The sequence below is a fragment of the Pygoscelis adeliae genome, unplaced genomic scaffold (genome assembly GCF_000699105.1).
Source record: "Pygoscelis adeliae isolate BGI_AS28 unplaced genomic scaffold, ASM69910v1 Scaffold218, whole genome shotgun sequence".
NCBI lineage: Eukaryota > Metazoa > Chordata > Aves > Sphenisciformes > Spheniscidae > Pygoscelis > Pygoscelis adeliae.
In genome coordinates, this window is record NW_008825433.1 from 2759932 (window position 1) to 2778227 (window position 18296).

At 36.9% G+C, this 18296-nt stretch overlaps 1 protein-coding gene across 1 annotated transcript in view; it reads left to right on the top strand.

The window, feature by feature from the left end:
- Positions 1 to 18296, top strand: part of TTC27 (tetratricopeptide repeat domain 27) — a 138114-nt gene that overhangs the window by 94571 nt on the left and 25247 nt on the right. Inside the window, exons 11-13 of the mRNA XM_009331099.1 lie at positions 7114 to 7209; positions 9289 to 9411; positions 15599 to 15826. Coding sequence (XP_009329374.1) covers positions 7114 to 7209; positions 9289 to 9411; positions 15599 to 15826 — 447 coding nt within the window. The remainder of the gene's footprint in view (positions 1 to 7113; positions 7210 to 9288; positions 9412 to 15598; positions 15827 to 18296) is intronic.

Below are 18296 nucleotides of genomic sequence, written 5' to 3' on the forward strand. Positions count from 1 at the left end.
TTGTCTCTAGACACCTTTTTTCCAAGCAGCTGAAAAATTCCAACTGTGTCTTGGCACCATCAGGCGCTTCAGTGCCTGACCCATAAGCCAAGACCCGCCCAGACAGTCCCAAAACTGGTGTCCATACTTTCGCACTTCAAAAGGTATATAGGTTCTATAAGTAAAGGCAGATGCCCCGAGTTGGCCATTTGTAAAACCTACATTATCTGTTTAATTTTTAATCCAAGATTAACATGCTAATTTGTTGTATTGTACATTTTTTTGCAAGGCTTTCCTTCTCCCTTTCTTTCTTGAGGATATACTTAATTTCTGACATACTCCTAGTATACTTTTGTCAAATGGGGGGCTAGGGTGGTAGGTGTTCAGCAAATACAATAGGTTTCACTGCTATGTAGTTTGTAATTTTCATAAGCTCAGCAAGCAGAGCAAAATGGGGAAATTTGTATTAGTTTTGACATCTGAAGGGAAAGCTTCCTGTTTATGGTATATGCTGGTATATACTTACCTTCTAAACCTAAACATGGGTCAAGAGTGGCCTAAGCAAGAGGCTGAAAAGCTGAGCAGACGGTGGCTAGAAGAAGCAGAAAATGGATTAAATGAGTGGAGGGTTAATCTTCCTCTTTTTTTTTTTTTTTTTTCTGTAAAGAATAAAAGGTGATGTTGGTGCTGGGGAGTAGCACTGGAAGTGAGACAAAGCAGGGCAAAATACAGAGATACAGAAACAGTGGTATTTTCATCGTCTTTGAGTACAGTAAAATTAATTTGCATCAAGTATCATTTGGCAAAGCTTACGAACAAACTGTAACCAGCAGTCATAGATGCAGATGCTGAAGCTTGGTGTTTTTATGATATGAAGGAGGAAAACATTAAGGAGGCTGCATAGTTTGCTAAAGAGTGTTGACTTCTGCTAAATAAACCTACCCATAGAGCACACGGCTGGCAGGAGGATTACTGGAAGAAGCACAGAGCTAAGGGAGCAGCTAGAATACAAGAGCCAGTAGAGTTGTGACATTGACTTGCTGATTATAAAACATACAGAGGTAATGGACAGAAACAGAAGAAGGGCAAGGAAAATGGAAGTAGGTAGTTAGGCAGAGTGTGAAGAGGTCAGGCTGATATGTGGGATTTTCAGAAGGAGTCTTCAGACTTGGGAGAAATTGAAGAAAAAGGGCCCCAGAATCACAAGAACATCATGAAAATGTTGTGTATCTGGAGTTTCTGTGTTAGGAAAGACCGAAAGGCACTTTTCCATTCATCCTCTTCTCTCTGCCTGGAATTAAGGTACCGGTTGGGTAGTACGTGCTGGACCATGGCGGTAGTGGGAAAATGGAACGTATGACAGTATCAGTTTCCTTTGGCATAAATCAAGCTAAATCCATGTTAAATATGGTAAAAGCCTGTAAGAAGTGGGACATCTTAGAGTTGTTAGAGAAGGAGAGCAAAAGCAAGGCAAGATAATGCCACAGTCAACATGTTGGTCGAGGTTAGGCGATAGAGAAACATTGTGGTTTATGGCTTTTGGGAGCATTTGTGTGGGTGGACGGTTGCCACTGGAGTCCCAGAGGTATTAACCAGGGATTGATTCTGCCAGACTGACAAGAGCTCTAGACTGAGAAGCGGGAGAAGACTAGAAAAATCTTCTCTAATCTTCCTGCCTACAAAATCATAAATAAAGAGGAACATCAAGTGTACCAGGATAAATCAAAGGGTATGAGGGAATATAAGATGCTAACAAGGGTAGAGATGATGGTACTGATAAGTGCATAGCAAGTAATCAGGTACTAAAGTAGTAAAAACTAATGTTTTAAATAGGGTGTGGTCAGTGGGAAACAGCTGGATGCCTGGTTAGCAGTGGGAGAAGGCAGGAAAACAAAACAAACAAGCTACGATTATTGACGCAACTTGTGAAACAAGCTTTTGCTCAGATGAAAGAAATATGGTGGAACAATTGTGACTGGAACACTAAAACTGGAAATGCTCTTGTCAGAAAAGATAGGTAAAGGGAAAAGTGGTGCAGTCACATTGTGTATTACTGGTATGAAAACCGGGGAAGAAATGAGATTAAATAGCATGGATAAAATGCTGTCTATGGGTCAAGACTAATTTGAGGGAGATATTTTATTGGGGCCAGCAATGTTAGGTTTGGATATGGACCAGACAATCTTCGGTGTTATTGGGGAGAGGGATCCAGATGGAATTAAATAGTTGCTGCACAAACGAAAGTGCGATGCTGTTTTCAAGATGTTTTTGATAAGTAATGAGTACCTTGCTCTTTTCAAAAGACATGGGTTTGCAGCTTGTTTGGTTTTGGGGGGATTTTTTCCCTAAATAATCTTGGATCAGGAGATCCTTCAGGTGAAATGAAAGGAAAAAATGTTTGCATATAGATACAGTATTACATAGTAAGGGCCATTTTTTTTGAGAAAGTAAGTAAACTATTTTGCAGAGGGACCTGGACAGGCTGGATCGATGGGCCGAGGCCAACTGCATGAGATTCAACAAGGCCAAGTGCCGGGTCCTGCACTTTGGCCACAACAACCCCATGCAACACTACAGCCTTGGGGAAGAGTGGCTGGAAAGCTGCCTGGCGGAAAAGGACCTGGGGGTGTTGGTCGACAGCCGGCTGAACATGAGCCGGCAGTGTGCCCAGGCGGCCAAGAAGGCCAACGGCATCCTGGCCTGTATCAGAAATAGTCTGGCCAGCAGGAGCAGGGAAGTGATAGTGCCCCTGTACTCGGCACTGGTGAGGCCGCACCTTGAATACTGTGTTCAATTTTGGGCCCCTCACTACAAGAATGATGTTGAGATGTTGGAACGTGTCCAGAGAAGGGCAACGAGGCTGGTGAGGGGTCTGGAGAACAAGTCTTATGAGGAGCGGCTGAGGGAACTGGGGTTGTTTAGCCTGGAGAAAAGGAGGCTGAGGGGAGACCTCATCGCTCTCTACAACTACCTGCAAGGAGGTTGTAGCGAGGTGAGTGTCGGTCTCTTCTCCCAAGTAACTGGCGAAAGGACGAGAGGAAATGTCCTCAAGTTGCGCCAGGGGAGGTTTAGATTGGATGTGAGGAAAAATTTCTTTACTGAAAGAGTGGTTAAACATTGGAACAGGCTGCCCAGGGAAGTGGTTGAGTCACCATCCCTGGAAGTATTTAAAAGACGGGTAGATGAGGCGCTTAGGGACATGGTTTAGTGGGCATGGTGGTGTTGGGTTGACGGTTGGACTCGCTGATCTTAGAGGTCTCTTCCAACCTTAATGATTCTATGATTCTATTTCGTCTGGAATAGAGGTTAAGAATGGAAAGATGGATGTGAAGGTCTGCCATTTATTTACCTCAGACACAAAAAGCTACCTGAAGATTGTATTTTAACAAAAGGGACAAAACTTTGTTGGAAGGACTTAGAGTCATAGAGTATCTCAAGATGGAAGGGACCCATAAGGCTCATCGAGTCCAACTCCCTGCTCCTCGCAGGAATACCTAAAACTACACCATATGACTAAGAACTTTGACAGGCTTGGTGCCATGACCAGTTCCCTCGTGAGCCTGTTCCAGTAACCAGCCACCCTCTCAGCAAGGAACCTTTTCCTAACGGTTGGACTCAATGATCTTAAAGGTGTTTTCCAACCTAAATGAGTCTATGATTCTATGATTCTAATGTCCAGTCTGAACTTTCCCTGACACAGCTTCATTCCATTTCCTCGTGCTCTATCGCTGGTCATCAGAGAGAGGAGATCAGCACGTCCCCCTCTGCTGCCCAGACCAGTAAATAGGTTGAGAAATCAGATAGCATTACATCACAAGAAAATGACATCCCAGTGACCAGAAACTGTAAAGGTGTAGTGGTATTTCCAGAGATTAAGTACAGAGGTAGGGTCTGGCTAAAAAGAAAAAGCTATTAACTCTGTCAGCCACAGAAGAAAAGGACAGTAAAAAATATGAAGAGGATAAAGAGATTGAAATTTAGGTAGGCTCAAAATTGAAGCTGATATTTTATCATCAGGACCATAGTGATATAGTATAACCATATGTTATACATATGTTGAACATAGAGGCAAAGCAAGGGTGTGCAATGGGAATGAATGTATGGAGATGATATCCAAGGTGGAAAAAATCCTTTACAAACTTCATGTACTCAAGTCATGGATAATTACGAGCTGAGTTTGATTAGTAAAGTGATTAGACTGAGGTTGATTAGTAAAGTGATAAGAGCTCTAATGTGATCATTTCAAATTAACATGGTATACTTATCCCAAACAGAGGCTACTTATTGTACTTCTTAATCTCTTACCAAAGATGGGGAGAATGAATTGTAGTTTCTAGAGCTGTCTTTTCCTGCTTTCATGTGGCAATAATGTAGTCTTCACTCGTGATATAAAATTCCATCAAAACCATTTACATTTTTGTTGTTTCCAGACTGAATTAGTGTATATCTCTGTACTGTGTTTTTGTACTTCAGAACTCATTATCTATGGCAGCTCAAGCCTTGGGGAAAGGGTGTGTTACATGGTGAGGGGGGTGATCTGTTAAGCTTAATGTTTTTAAATGTTGCATATGGAAGAACTCGTGTCATTTAGAGTTGTGAATTTTAGTTGGTTTCTGCTGTAGTTTTCTGTTTAACAACTTTCAAGGGAGGAGTTTGAGGCTCAGGTTAAACTAAGACATCAAGTTTCAGTTTAACTAAAAGACACCAAATTTTGACTGTATTGCAAATATGTTATAATTACATAGATTTTTTTTTACACAATATTTATCTTGAGGATTATTAATGAGAAAGAATGCTCTCTTGGCAGTGCTGTCTTGCTCATTTTATTGATTTATTGTTCTGTTATTAGATATTAGCTGTGCAATAAGGTTAGGATTCCCATTTTCTCACCACTATACAACCCAAATTTTATTTCTTCAAGCATAATTCAGAAACATAGAATTCAGCAATTTTTGAGTAATTTATTTTCTATACTTCACTAGTAGGCAGAACTATCAGAGCTTATTTTTTCAACATATGAGAGAGTGCATAAACCATGGATTTTAATAACTTTTAAGTTCATTAGCGTTTATACTTTTTTAGGGAATGTGTAATATGCATATGTTCTACCTACATTTTCAGGGTTTTTTTGAATTCTGAACAGAGTACAGTGTTTGTTTTGGGAAGAGAAAGAATGCTACTTGCTAATAGTCATATTCTCCTACAACATGTCATTTACATTAGGCTTTTCTGCTTAGGAAGCGTAGAAAAAATATGGCCACAAATTTTCCAATAAAATATGTTGCTTTTGAAAAACTGTTTTTCTTTGAATTCCAGTTTTTCCTTTGGAACATTAGAAATTAAAAAAAAAAAAGCTAAAACAAGAACAAAATGTTTTGATTGACTTAAAACATTTTCTGCCTTCCATCTCCTGTTCTCCTCAAAAAATTATTTTGCAGGACATATTGAGGATTTTCTGGCTTTGCTCAGGCTTAAAATGATTATTATTTTTAAATTTTCCAACTGTAGTTTACTACTTTGTCTGGTCTTGTAAAATGATTACCCAAGGAATTGGACAATTTTTTAGTTTAATTTTTGTTGCAACAGAATATAGAAGAATGTAATTCTGCATAGCATTAGAACATTTCAGCAGAACTAAAACTGCAAAGTACGATTTGTTATATAGTTCGTAGTCAAGTAAACTGTAATTAAATAATATTACTTCAAAGGTTTTATTTGAATCTGACTCCTTTTGGATTGCTTGGAACTGTGTAAAGGAATGCGATTTTATTAGTCTGTCCCTTTCCTTACTACAAATATACCTCAGCCATTTTCTTGGGATAGGTTTCTGAATAATCTCTAGGAACAGGTCTCTGGAGATAATTTTATGAGAGAGAATGTGAGTAAGATCGAATATTTTAAATATTAGTATTTAAGATTAGGAGGTTAAGCGTGAATTTAAAGCCTAAATTATTGCTGCCTTTTGTGATTTTTTCTTATTAAAAGAATGAAGCCACCTAATAAATCCCATTAACACCAATAGCAGTTACAAGATGCTTAGCAGTTTAAATCATATAACTGATTAATTTTACACAACTATTATTTGCATTATTTATATAGGTTGGGTAGTCAGCAGTTGTATTTAGAAAGAGAGAAAGAAGAGATCCTATCCAATTTTTGCTTTTGTTTGGGAATCTTCGCATTCATTTTCCTTGCTGAGAAAATTCTGAGAACCTGTCTAGTTCCTTCTATAAATCTTTGACTGAGTTATATGTGAGACTTGGATAGATGAATCATGTGAAGGCAAGTAATTTAATATTCCTTTATTTATACCTCTGGCCTTAAATTTGCAAGTTTAGTGATGACTGGCATTTGAAGAGAGTTTGTCCCTTATCTTAAAATTTCTAACCAACTTTCTGGCTGTAGCTACCTTTTAATATTTTATTTTTCTTGCTATTGAATTTTGATTTAAATAACGTCATCGTGGAGTTTCAGAGAAAAAATTAGTGCAGAAGCTGCTGCACTTCTGCTATGCAAAAGTTACTATTCTCTTTCAAAAGGTTTCAGAAGAAAACATTTCAACAATCCAAAGATCCACCAAATGGAAAAAAAAGCCTAAATTTAATTGTACTCCAAGTCACAATAATTTATTCTGTATTAGAACTGTGTTTCCAAAAGCATGGTTCACTATAATATGTTTGTCTTTCTCTCTCTTTTTAATAAGAAATTTCATGCCTAAAGCACATCAATACTATCTTAGACAGGGAAAAACTAGCTAAGGGATTGAAATGCATTAGGCAAGGTCACTTAAGTATTTGACACAGTTTTACTTTGCAGGTATTTATTTGGGATTGTAAATTTGATTCTTATTCCTGTTACATGCACTTTGAAATTTGAATCTCTTCAAAGCTGTTTTATTTATTATTAGCTGTAATAAAGAGTTTTTACATAAATGTTTATTACATTTTCTTACATGGGGTAATAAAGAGACTTGTAGCATATTATGGTGTAAGCTTACTGGCGTTTAGTGTTACCTTTAATATTTCTCCATTATGTCAAGAATACCTAACATCCTGAATGCTTTGAATATTTTTTTTTTTTTAGGTTGACTAAGTCTAAGTAAATACTGAATCAGAATATAATTTACATTTACAGGCGCTTGCAGACCAATTTCAAGATGCAACTACATTGGTATCTGAACGCATGAAGATTTTCTACTGTTGTCAGGTGCCTCCACACTGGGCCATACAGGTGTGAAGTACTCCCATTTGAAGCTTTACTTAAAAGTCTGTGTTTCTTATTATTTTTGATACTGCATGACTCCAAAGTCCAGAGGGTGTGATACGATCTTGAGTTGAAACACTGTAGAAATAAAGATGTAACCTAACAACACACCAGGTTTTTCTGGAAAGAAATCAAGTTCTACAGTGTTTGCTTTCAGATGTCTTGTTCTGTCGTGCACAGAAGTAATTGCTTGTAGTGCAATTCTTCTTTACTTTCCTTTTTCCTTCAGTAAAAAATGGACCAAAACTTTCAAGCTTCCAACATATCTCTTGTAAAAATAATTTTGTCACTGTCTTACTATTTATTACTGTTTTACTTATGCTACTATTACTTGCATCTTTCTCGTCTTTTAATGATCACTCACTTTGGGTTGTTTTCAGGAAGGGGATCATGGTCAAAGCAGCCAAATTAGGAGTCAAAAGTACACTGAAGAACTCCTCGAGCTGAGAAAGTTTTATTTTCAAGACATGCCCCTTTTTACTATTGCTGACAGGATATTTTTTTTCCAGAACTACACTGTTTATCTTCACAATAAACTCTTTCTAGAACAGAAATCTACACATTAGAGTCTTATCTGATGATGCTGTATTTAACAAACTTAAGAAAACTGTTTGCATCACATACCTCCAAAGGTGTTCATGTTGTTTACTTTTGATGGTGTTTTATTCCTTTTTGATTTCTAACCTCAATGCATATCTTCTCCTAGCATTCTCAAATTATTCCACACAACCGTTCAACAGGCACTTGCAATAAAACTAGCAAATGTGGTTTTCATTTCCAGTTGTCAGAGTGGCACTTTTCAATCCAAGCCAATTTTCCAAGCCAAAGATAGAAATACTAAAATAGCGATTTATAATGGAAGATGGCTGCAGTCTTCTAGTCATAGTAATGAAGAGGCATTGCCTATATGAATTTTACCAAATTTGACTCTGAGTAAATTTAATAAAACATAAATAAGATTTAGTTCCAGACACTGGAATGTAGGTTTTTTCCTAAGTGATTAATATCAAGCTAACAAATAATTACTTTGTTACAGATTTTCAGTTTGTTATGTATTTATGTCAAAGAACTGTAGCCAGTTCGTAATTTTTTGACTACCAGTCTATGTCTGTAAGGTGAATCCTTGGATTTGTAACAGATACTGAACCCAAGCCTATAAAGAGAGGTCCATGACATCTGCGGAGAGCTTCAGGGAATCCATTCAGGATCACCAAAAACACTGCAGAAGTTCACTGCACGGGATCTCATAGCATATTTAGGTGTCCGTATACAGAATGCTCCCATTTGTTTTTGCAAACCAAATTGTGTATCTGTCACACGTAGTAAATAAGTTATCCTTTCTTCAAAGATGAAAACCTATACACGATTTTAATCTCCTCTTAAAAAATAAACAAAAGACCAAAAACAACTTTTCAAAGTCATGAAAACATACCTTGTTTATTTTTAAATTGAAAAGATTACTCATTTATTTTCATAAGTACACTGAAATAATAGCTGAATTTGAAATAACAAAGAGGCTGACTTATCTGTGAGGAAAACTCAACTAGGGAGTTGAACCTGAACTCAAATGCAATATTGATTTGACTGAAAACTAACACCCTTTGGCAGTGGCTGTTTGGGACAGTGATTTCTCACAAGTACTTAACAAAATTGTATCAGAGCCTTTCTCTCCATCTGTGTTTGCACAGGTACAGATTACTATGGCATGGCCGTATGGGCCATGCGCCTCTTTTAAGGGGTGGAAGTTCAGCTCTGCCAATTCATCCCTGCCATGTCTGTTTCCATTTTTGCATTATATTATAAACTAGTTCAAAGTAATTAAGCTACTGACATGAACAAAAGTCAAATCAAAACAATTATTGTTCTATTGTTTGGGGTTTTTTTTGAGGTGTATACATTGGTTGAGGCTCCAGCTTGAAGTTTCAAGAGAATAATTCCATATTCTCTGCTTCTTGTTGATGTCAGAAATGCCTCTAACATCTTTTTAAAATGTAAACGGTATTTACTTACCTATTTTCAGTTACCTGGAATTTCTTATCTTTCCAGCGTCAGCTTGCAAGCTTACTCTTTGAGCTGGGATGCACAAGCTCTGCCTTACAGATATTTGAGGAGCTGGAAATGTGGGAAGATGCAGTGATCTGCTATGAAAGAGCAGGACAACATGGAAAGGTAAGAAAAATGGTTTTTACAGCTGAGACCCTGTCTTGAAATAGGATCTAAAGTATGAAAGACGGTCTGGCTTGAGCTGTCAATTCACTAATGACACTCAGTTCTACAGGGGTGTCATGAGGGAAGTGTTTAGGAAAAATGGACATGTGACATATGAGTCTGTCATAACCTGTGAATGCTATAAAAAAAAAATTTGGGGTAATGACTACATGAAATAGAAGTTGGTAAATGAGAAATAACTTAGGAAGCAAGAAGATAGTGATAGCGATTCTTGAAAATATTCAAGGAAAATTAACAACTATGGATGCACAGCAAGGTGTAATGTGGGCATTTCAAGAAGGCTGTAGCAGTCATCCATGATGGGGTCTTGGAGCTTTGTCTGGAGGGGATGTTAGTTTTGTTTTCCATTTGATTTCAAACTATTAACTGTAGTTTTTTAAAACACTTTAAATAGAACATCGGTACTTGATGTATTTAATTACCTAATGTTAACATATTCAAATTACAGAATCAAACATTTAAGACAAGAAGTGGCGTAAGATTAAAAGGCTTTATTTTGTTAAGTCTATGTTGATGTTTTCCTGAACTTCTCCATCATTTCTTTAACACTGCTGCAGCTACGTGTGATCAGCTCCAGAAAAAGACAATTTAAAGCCATGACCTAACTCTGTGTATCGGTGATAGAATTGTTTAAAAATGCTGGTAGCAGCCCTCCTATTGTTGATTATTTTGCTGTTACTATTAGAGCAATGGTAGGAAGATTTTAGAAAATCATACCTGGAAGCAATGCCTACTTGTGTGCAACTTTATCTGTGTTCTCTTCCTGGTGCAATCTCTCACACATGAAGACTATAACAGGGACTTAAGCTATTAAGCATTGTTTTCAGAATTTGTATAGTTTTCAGAAATATTCACTTTTAGACAAAAATATGATCTTTTTTGTTTTCTTCCCTGTTCTCTCCCTCTGTTTGGTATATGGTAGCATTAAATATATTAATGTATGTGTGCCTTTATGAAGACAAAATCACAAAGACTATGCTTAAACTAATTTAAACTTACAGAATAGAGAGTTACAACTTCAACTAATAGAAAAAATGCAGAATTTCTCATACTTACATATTTTTTCTAATTATCATGCACCATTGCCTAGGTTTTGGTTATTATGAACTGACACATACGTTTTGCTGGCAAATTGTGTGTCACATTACGCATGCCTTGAGGATAGTATGCTAATATCCCAATCTTTTCAGTACAGTGGAGAAATAGAGGTCAATATTTTCCATTTCCTGGAAATGCATTCTGTCCTACTTATATTCACAAGCTGCCCTTAGGGAGTTATGAAAATGGCACTCAGAGAATAGGACAGGATATCTGACACAGGAAACTGCTTAGAAATGCTTTCAGAATGAGGGTTTGTGCTGTGCTTTGAAAAACAGAAAATGCTATGTAAGTACTAAGTAACAGTAGTGCTGGGAAAAAAGCTAGCATTGGATCAAAAAAAACAGAAAATTAGAAACATTTAGCTGTACACCAAGGGGAGTACTATTTGTGCTCCTTATCAGAAAGCTTTCAGAGCCTGAACTGTTTGTATTTATCAAAAATGTTTTTGTTTTTAAACATGGTAGTTATTCTTTTAGAAATGCACAAGAATCTACTAGAGCAATATGTTGTTCAGTGGATGTTCATGTCGTTAAAGAATTTAGTATATATGTGCCCAAAAGAACAAACTCTGTTAAATAAACTTCTACATGTTTTTCACTCACAAATGCTTTTATATAGAAAACCTGAATATAAATACTGAAAAATCTAATAAAACAGGCAGATATCAGCAATATCAATGCGTTTGATGAGTACTTACACATCAAAGTAATATGTTCCTTCCTCCTACTTTTGAATTATGCACTGACAAAGAAACAGAGCATGTAGATAAGGCTATGCGAAGCTCCACATTATGCACTTGGGAAATACATAATTCAGTTATAACAGGGCCACGTAGCAGTACGAATTTTGCAGAGTAAGATGTTACTAACATATAGCAAACTTTTTTGTGGATCTTTTACCGTTACTAGATATGGCTCTCTTGTTTCATAATCTGAACAAAATTAGTAGAAACTGATATCATAACATGAGTCAACAGAAGAGTAACAGAGTGCCAAGCGATGAGCAAAACAGGGCACAGAACAAAAAGTATTATAAAATCTGAATGCACAGTATATTGATAGTTGCTGTGGCTTTCTCATTCCAGTCTTTTACTCATTGTATTCCTTTAACAGACTTGTTGCAAAAGCAGACACTAATCTCCATGTGTGTAGTGAGAACTGGTGTTGAAAAGTGTCCCTCTCCCTTCTTTTAACTGTGAGGGGGACCCAGAGATCTCAAGAGTATTACTTACATCAGACAACTTTATTTGGTTAAGGTGTAAGAGGTCTCTTCAACCTTACCGGAAACGGATAATACACTAAAAATGGTTCTATTTCCCTGCTAAAGAAAAAAGAAAGGATAAACTGGAGATGTGAATTTTCAGTTCTTCCGACTGAAGTGAGGCCTTTCTCCCTTGCAGGAGCTCTAGAGCATGGTAGCTGCTGACCTTTGATTAATTAATGAGATCTACCTTTTAGCATCAGCCTGGTATTCCGTCTTACAACCCTGTTTTCAGCCCAATCTCTGTTCCGTCATCTGCTCAGAGTAAACAGCATGGTACACAGTCTGGTTTTAGACCAACATACCCAACAATCCACGTTCTACAGAGCTATTTTTGTTGTCGTAACATGACACAGATATCTCTAAAACATGTGAGCAAGGAAACACAATTATGGTAAGATCTCAGAAGCTCACCTTTAAATTCAGGAAATGCTTTCCAGATGCAAAGTCAAGTAGTGCTGTACTGATTAGTGCATGAGATCGTTCAAGAACTTGATTGATTTCCACTACATATCATAACAGACGTAGAAGGCAGGTAAGTACTCCTATATGAAGCTACAAAATTGAGAAAGAGGAGTAAATGGCTTGTCCAAAGTCATGCATGAAGTTACAGGGAAGATGAAGTGAAAACTGAATTTTCCTTTTCCCTCACTACCTCTTTCCATGCTCGTCTGTTCTGCTTCTTCATGCTACTTCTCTGATAGCCTAGCAAATAACGTGCAAGCAGAAAAGATGAAAGCATTTTAGGAAATGCTTTGAACTAGCAAAGGAATGAATTGTCAAATAATAGAACTGGTAGATCTGTGAAGAGTGAGGCTAATAGGGTCTTTCAGGAAATAAATAAAATACAAGCATGGGCACACGTGGATGGGATGGCAAGTGGAAGTTTGGGTTGGGAAGGGTTGGGAAGCCAAGTGCAGGATGAATCTTGAACTTGGTTTCCAGGAGTCTCTGTAGTGAGTGATAAAAAGGCACCACCTTTTATTTAAGGTGGATTACTCTTTACTGATTGTGGATTTTTGTGAAGCGTTGGCTGTTTAATTCCCATACCAACTGTAGTAGGCCAGAAAGCAGGATAACAGCCTAAATCCTTCTCATGTTTAGATCAGCTGGCTTTTGAACTGAGTATTGAATTCCATCCATTCTGGTGCAGATCATTCTGTGAAAAGCAGTGTTATAATTAAATCTGTGTCAGTCAGCAAGGGTTATACAGCTTCATTTTTTTTCTTTTTAGGTAACTTTTAATTGATAATTTTCTTATCAAAGCTTATTTAATTTAGATATAATTTTCAGTTATAAAGCATGCAAATTAATCATTAATATCTGTTTAATGGGTAAGAATAAATCTCTAGTGGTTATATTTCTTTTATGTACATTGCGGGAGCTGTGTGGAAAATGTTTCGTGATAAAATTTTTTGTTGTTAAGAGAAGATTTGCTCTTTGCAGAAGCAGGGTTCTTATCAAAGATTAAATGTGCATTTTTGAAAATAGTTTACTACAAAGTTAGGAGAAAGGAATATTTTTCTTCACAAAAACCTAGGCAGAATGAGAAATCCTGTTTTAAAGTATTATCTGGTTTTGTAGAAGACAAATGACAAATGTTTTAAGAATACAACTTTTTTTTTTAGTTTGTAGTTATGATCCCCTTTGTATTAGCCTTTAAAGATTTAAGTAATAAAAAGGTTTGTAACATGCCAGAGAGGTGATCAGATAGCTAATCGGATGAAGAAAAAGTCAGACTTCTGCTTATTTAATTCTCTGTTTTATCTGTGTGCTGAAATATTTATGTTGGCAATGAATTCTTGTAAGCTTAGACCAGAACATGATGTCTTTATGCTCTTAAATGTAAAATGCAATTAGTGAATGGTTGGCTTTCTAGTCTAGTGTGTGATTAGTACTAGGTACTGCCACAGAATAGCAATCTGACCTTGGGAGTGCCCTGCAGAGGAAGAGGTACAGCAGCAAGCATGCAGTGCACTTTTCACCTCATAGTTGCTGTTCACGCAGCAACACTTCAGTCTTTTTTTCTTTATCTGAAGGGGAAAAAACCCTTACCTTTTGGTGCCTAATGTGATTACTGCAGTAATAAAGCACCCAGTTCTCTCTGCTCTAGAAAAAATCATCTTAAAGATCTATTATTAATATGTGTTCCTTTAATCTTGTCATAGCAACTAATGGAGGCAGGGAACGGGAAGTAAACTGCCCTTTAACCAAACCCTCTGCAAGTGCAATCTTCTTGTTAGGTGAAGTTTTCTAGCTTTGACTAGGCTAATTCTGAATTTTAAGTAATAGTTTCTTTGGCTTTCTTTGGAGAACTGTTCTATAGGCACTTAAAAACACTTGCCATTAAGTTATTTTCCTAATGTTCAGCCACTAATTTTCTTCTTAATGGGATTCCATTTTTGCTAGTTTAAGAACCCTTCAGAAATCTAAACGGTACATCCCTTCTTCACATTTGTGCACTTCAAATATCTGTAGGCTTTTACTGCTATTTTATTTAACAAAAATGATAGTAAGAATGAAGTGTTAATTCCTATACATGAAATATTTCAAAACAAAGTAAAACAAAATCATTTTTCTAAAGATGATTTTCAGACAGGATCAATGAATTTTACTGATTGGAGGAAGAGGAGTAAGAGACACTGATTCTTTAGAGATCATCTGAAGGGCAAAGAAAACAGTTCTTATAGAAACAAGAAAAGCAGTAATAATTTAAATGTGAACATGAACTCAGCTTTCCTTTTAGATAAACTAGCTATGATAGAAGAATGACTAGTGTTACAATGTCAAACTTTAATTCTGTGGCAGGCTGCGTCGAATCTTTCTTGGTTCAGATGCTTCAATTAGATCTTTTCTAATAGAAAAATTATACTGAGCTGAATTATGTTACATTTTTGCAGCGGGGGACTGAGGTAAGAGGTCGGTCTGAACAACAAATCATCTGTCCAGTGTATTTATCTTTTCAAAAAGCCACAGAAAGCAGACTATCTCTTGTTTAAAAGAGAAACAATAATTTTATTGTTAGAGCAAGATAGTGACCCTGAGATAAAGAGCTTTTGAAAGTTGGTCACAGCCCATAATACATGTCTGGGAGACCCAGCTTGTGTCTTCTTTTCCATAATGCTGTATATATTCTGAATATATTTTACCTCAAACATTTAGATAAATTTATAACTTCTGCATCTTATGTAAGAGAGTAGCATTTCCAAAACCAACTGTGTGAAAGTGGATGTGTCTGTTCAGACATAATAGAATGGAAATAACTATTTTCAGAAAAGAGCAATTAGAGAAAAAGGAATGACAGTCATTGCAAGAGTACTTATTAGGATTTATAAAAAACACAGATGATAAACTATTAGGATTGCACATATCTTAATGGTGCTGATACTGCATTGCTATGAGGTAGGTGTAGGTTTGATGTCCAGGACTGATATTTGCTCTTGGGACAGAATACACACCTAAGATATAAACTGAGGAGGAAGCTGCTTCTGGGTTTAATAGGTACATCTCCCTTGGTCCATTAAACCAAAAGCCACCATATTATGTTGATGTTGAAGTGTGTTTTTTTAAAAACAGTTTGGAACCAGAGTCTCTCTAGACTTTATCTTTGATGCTGTGTTGGATCAAGATACTGTTTCCTTACTATCCCTACTTCTTAGTCTTCAACTGGTGATTGCAAGGTGCTAAAGTGGTATTTGTTCAGGTAAGCGATTAACTGAAAATAAATTGTCCCATTATGTATTGATTTCTCTTTGTTCTTCAACAGGCAGAAGAAATACTCAGGCGGGAGCTAGAGAAAAAGGAAACACCAGGATTATATTGTTTGCTTGGTGATGTTCTTAAAGACCACCAGTACTATGACAAGGCCTGGGAGCTCTCCAGGCACCGCAGCGCCCGCGCCCAACGCTCCAAAGGCCTCCTCCATCTCCGCAACCGGGAATTCAGGGAATGTGTGGAGTGCTTTGAACGTTCCGTGCAGATCAACCCTATGCAGGTTGGCAAATGATATACATATGGCTTTGTTTTAGTTGGTGTGTTCAGTTTTGAATGATGACACACTTTTTTAAAAGGCAATTCTGTGCACAGATGTCAAAGTAACAGCTTATTACTATTCTTAGCAAAATTTTTACCACATACTTGGAAGCCTGGCTAAAAACAGTAGCATAACGAAATGAAGACATCCTTTTGCATTCAGGTCCTTGTATGCAGCTAACTCTTTGCCTGTACAGCTCTTCTATTTCAAAGAGATCAAGCCATTGAAAATTAATAATTATCATCAAATAAATCATGAACAAGTGTCAAGCAAAATACTCATAAGAATAATGCTGTACAGATTTTAATGAAATTATCCTTTTGCTTTGTCTGGCTTTGAGATACAAACTCTGATCTCTGTATTTCACAGAAATCTTTTTCAAGTGTTCTGGTCTGTCCTGCTCTGGAGTCACTGAGAAGCATTGTGTTACGCTTGTGATGACAGGAGCTTTTATTACAGTAATACATCAAAACTGAAACCACGGTCAAAAGAGTTCTCTTGATGAAGCTGGGTACTTTTGACAGATCCTTTGCAAGCTGTTCTGCAGACAATTTTTGTAATCTTGTTTTAGTTTCTCAGCCACTGTATCCCATCCCAATAAGGTCCACCCTGTAAAAAGTCTTGAGAATTTAAAATAGCTTTGTGGTTGTTTATGTATATAAATTGTGCTCTTCATAGCCATTTCCAGGTCCACGCAAAAGTAGGATATTCCTTCTTGCCCTCCAAAGAATACTGCCACAGCTGCTGTTTTGAGTTTCACATAACTAGCTGGACTTCTGCTGTAGAAACACTTTAAAGGCCTCCAGCCTTTCAAATCTTACATCCTGAAACTTTATTGTATTTCAATGATGTATTTTATTCCAGTGAATCAGAGTCCTGTTCTTATTCAGGTGAACTCCAGATAACTTATAAACACCTTTAGAATGGAAAGCAAAATGAACAAAAGTCTTTCCCTTGTCTTTCAGTTCTCTTACTGACTCAGGAAATGCCAACAAAATATATATTACTCGGATAGGAACCTCATTGAAATCAAGAGGACTCCTGGATAATAAAGGGCTGCAGAAGATGGCCTACAGGGCTCAAAACTGAGAAATATTCTGCTGAGATGCTTTTTTATTTTGTGTCCTATCCAAAGGAAGCTTAAAATGAAAGGCAATCCAAGAAAAATAAGCTAGTCCATATAGGAAAGTGAACATTCCCTCCTCTTGTTGCTCAGGAAGCTCTATTTAAGATTCAGGTTTCAAACAAATAGATTGAGCAAATGGACAGTGTGGATTGACATATCACTGTCTTCTAAAGTCTATCTGTATTCTGTCACTACAGAAATTAATTGTTTTCTATTCCAGGATGTCTAGTGGACAAAGAACAGAGAGGGAGGTGGTTCTAGATGCAAGGACTTTAATACAAGGAAAATATTCATTAACAAATTGTTCCAAGAACTGTGAATAATTTATCAGGTAAACAAGGACTCCCTATTACAAAGAAATTCTCTTTTTTTTTTTTTTTTTTTTTGTGGTTATCAGAAACCTTTTTGGAGGAAGGGATTTTTAGACTGCAGCAAGTGATTCCCCAAAATATCTAATGGATAAAACCATTCTCTGTCAACCTTCCTTTAATCTTGTGTACTCTTTGGCCAACTGGTCAAATTTGGTTGAGGTCTCTGAGGGTAGGTCTTTGCAGTATTAGCCAACCACCATATTAGACTTCGGAGAATCCACAAAGGAATGAAAGTCTTACAAAATATATCTGAAACTCATCTTCATTAGCACTGCTGCTTACAGAATTACTTGTTCTAGTATGTGCCTAGTGCATGACAGATGCATTTCTCTTGTGCTTTCACTGCAAGCATCTTGCAAGGCTGGACTGAGACAATTCCAGAGATCAAAGAGCTCACGCAGTCAGTTCTCCAGCGGTGAAAGCCTGTGTAACAAAACTTACGTCTTGCTAAATTACAAATTTCTTAGTTCTTGTGCTGAACAGTGTATGGTTCTCTGTATCCAGTCGCTGCACATTTGAATTTTCCAGAAATAGAGTGTTCATAGCACCTTTTTTGTGCCCACACCGTTCTCCACCATGTCACAGTCTGCAAGAAAAGAATAATCCTCTTATATGCCAGACTATTTGGCTCATAACTTCTCAGGCTAATTTTCTTGAGTGTGAAGCAAGACAACTGATCTCTCTCCAATTTGGGAAAACAGTCACACTTTAGAAGTCAGCTTGCCATCAACTACATCTGGAATTAAAGTTTTGGACAATGCAATGAGAGCCTTATTCTCAACAATTCTCCTTCTCATTCATCTTGTAATAGTAGAAGTAACTTAAACATGAGTTGAGCTGGAGTCTCTCCTTGGAAAAGATGATAGAAGTCTCTATACTTACTTAAAACTATAGTACATTCTGTCAGTGTGGTGTGTTCAAAAGAAACTGAATT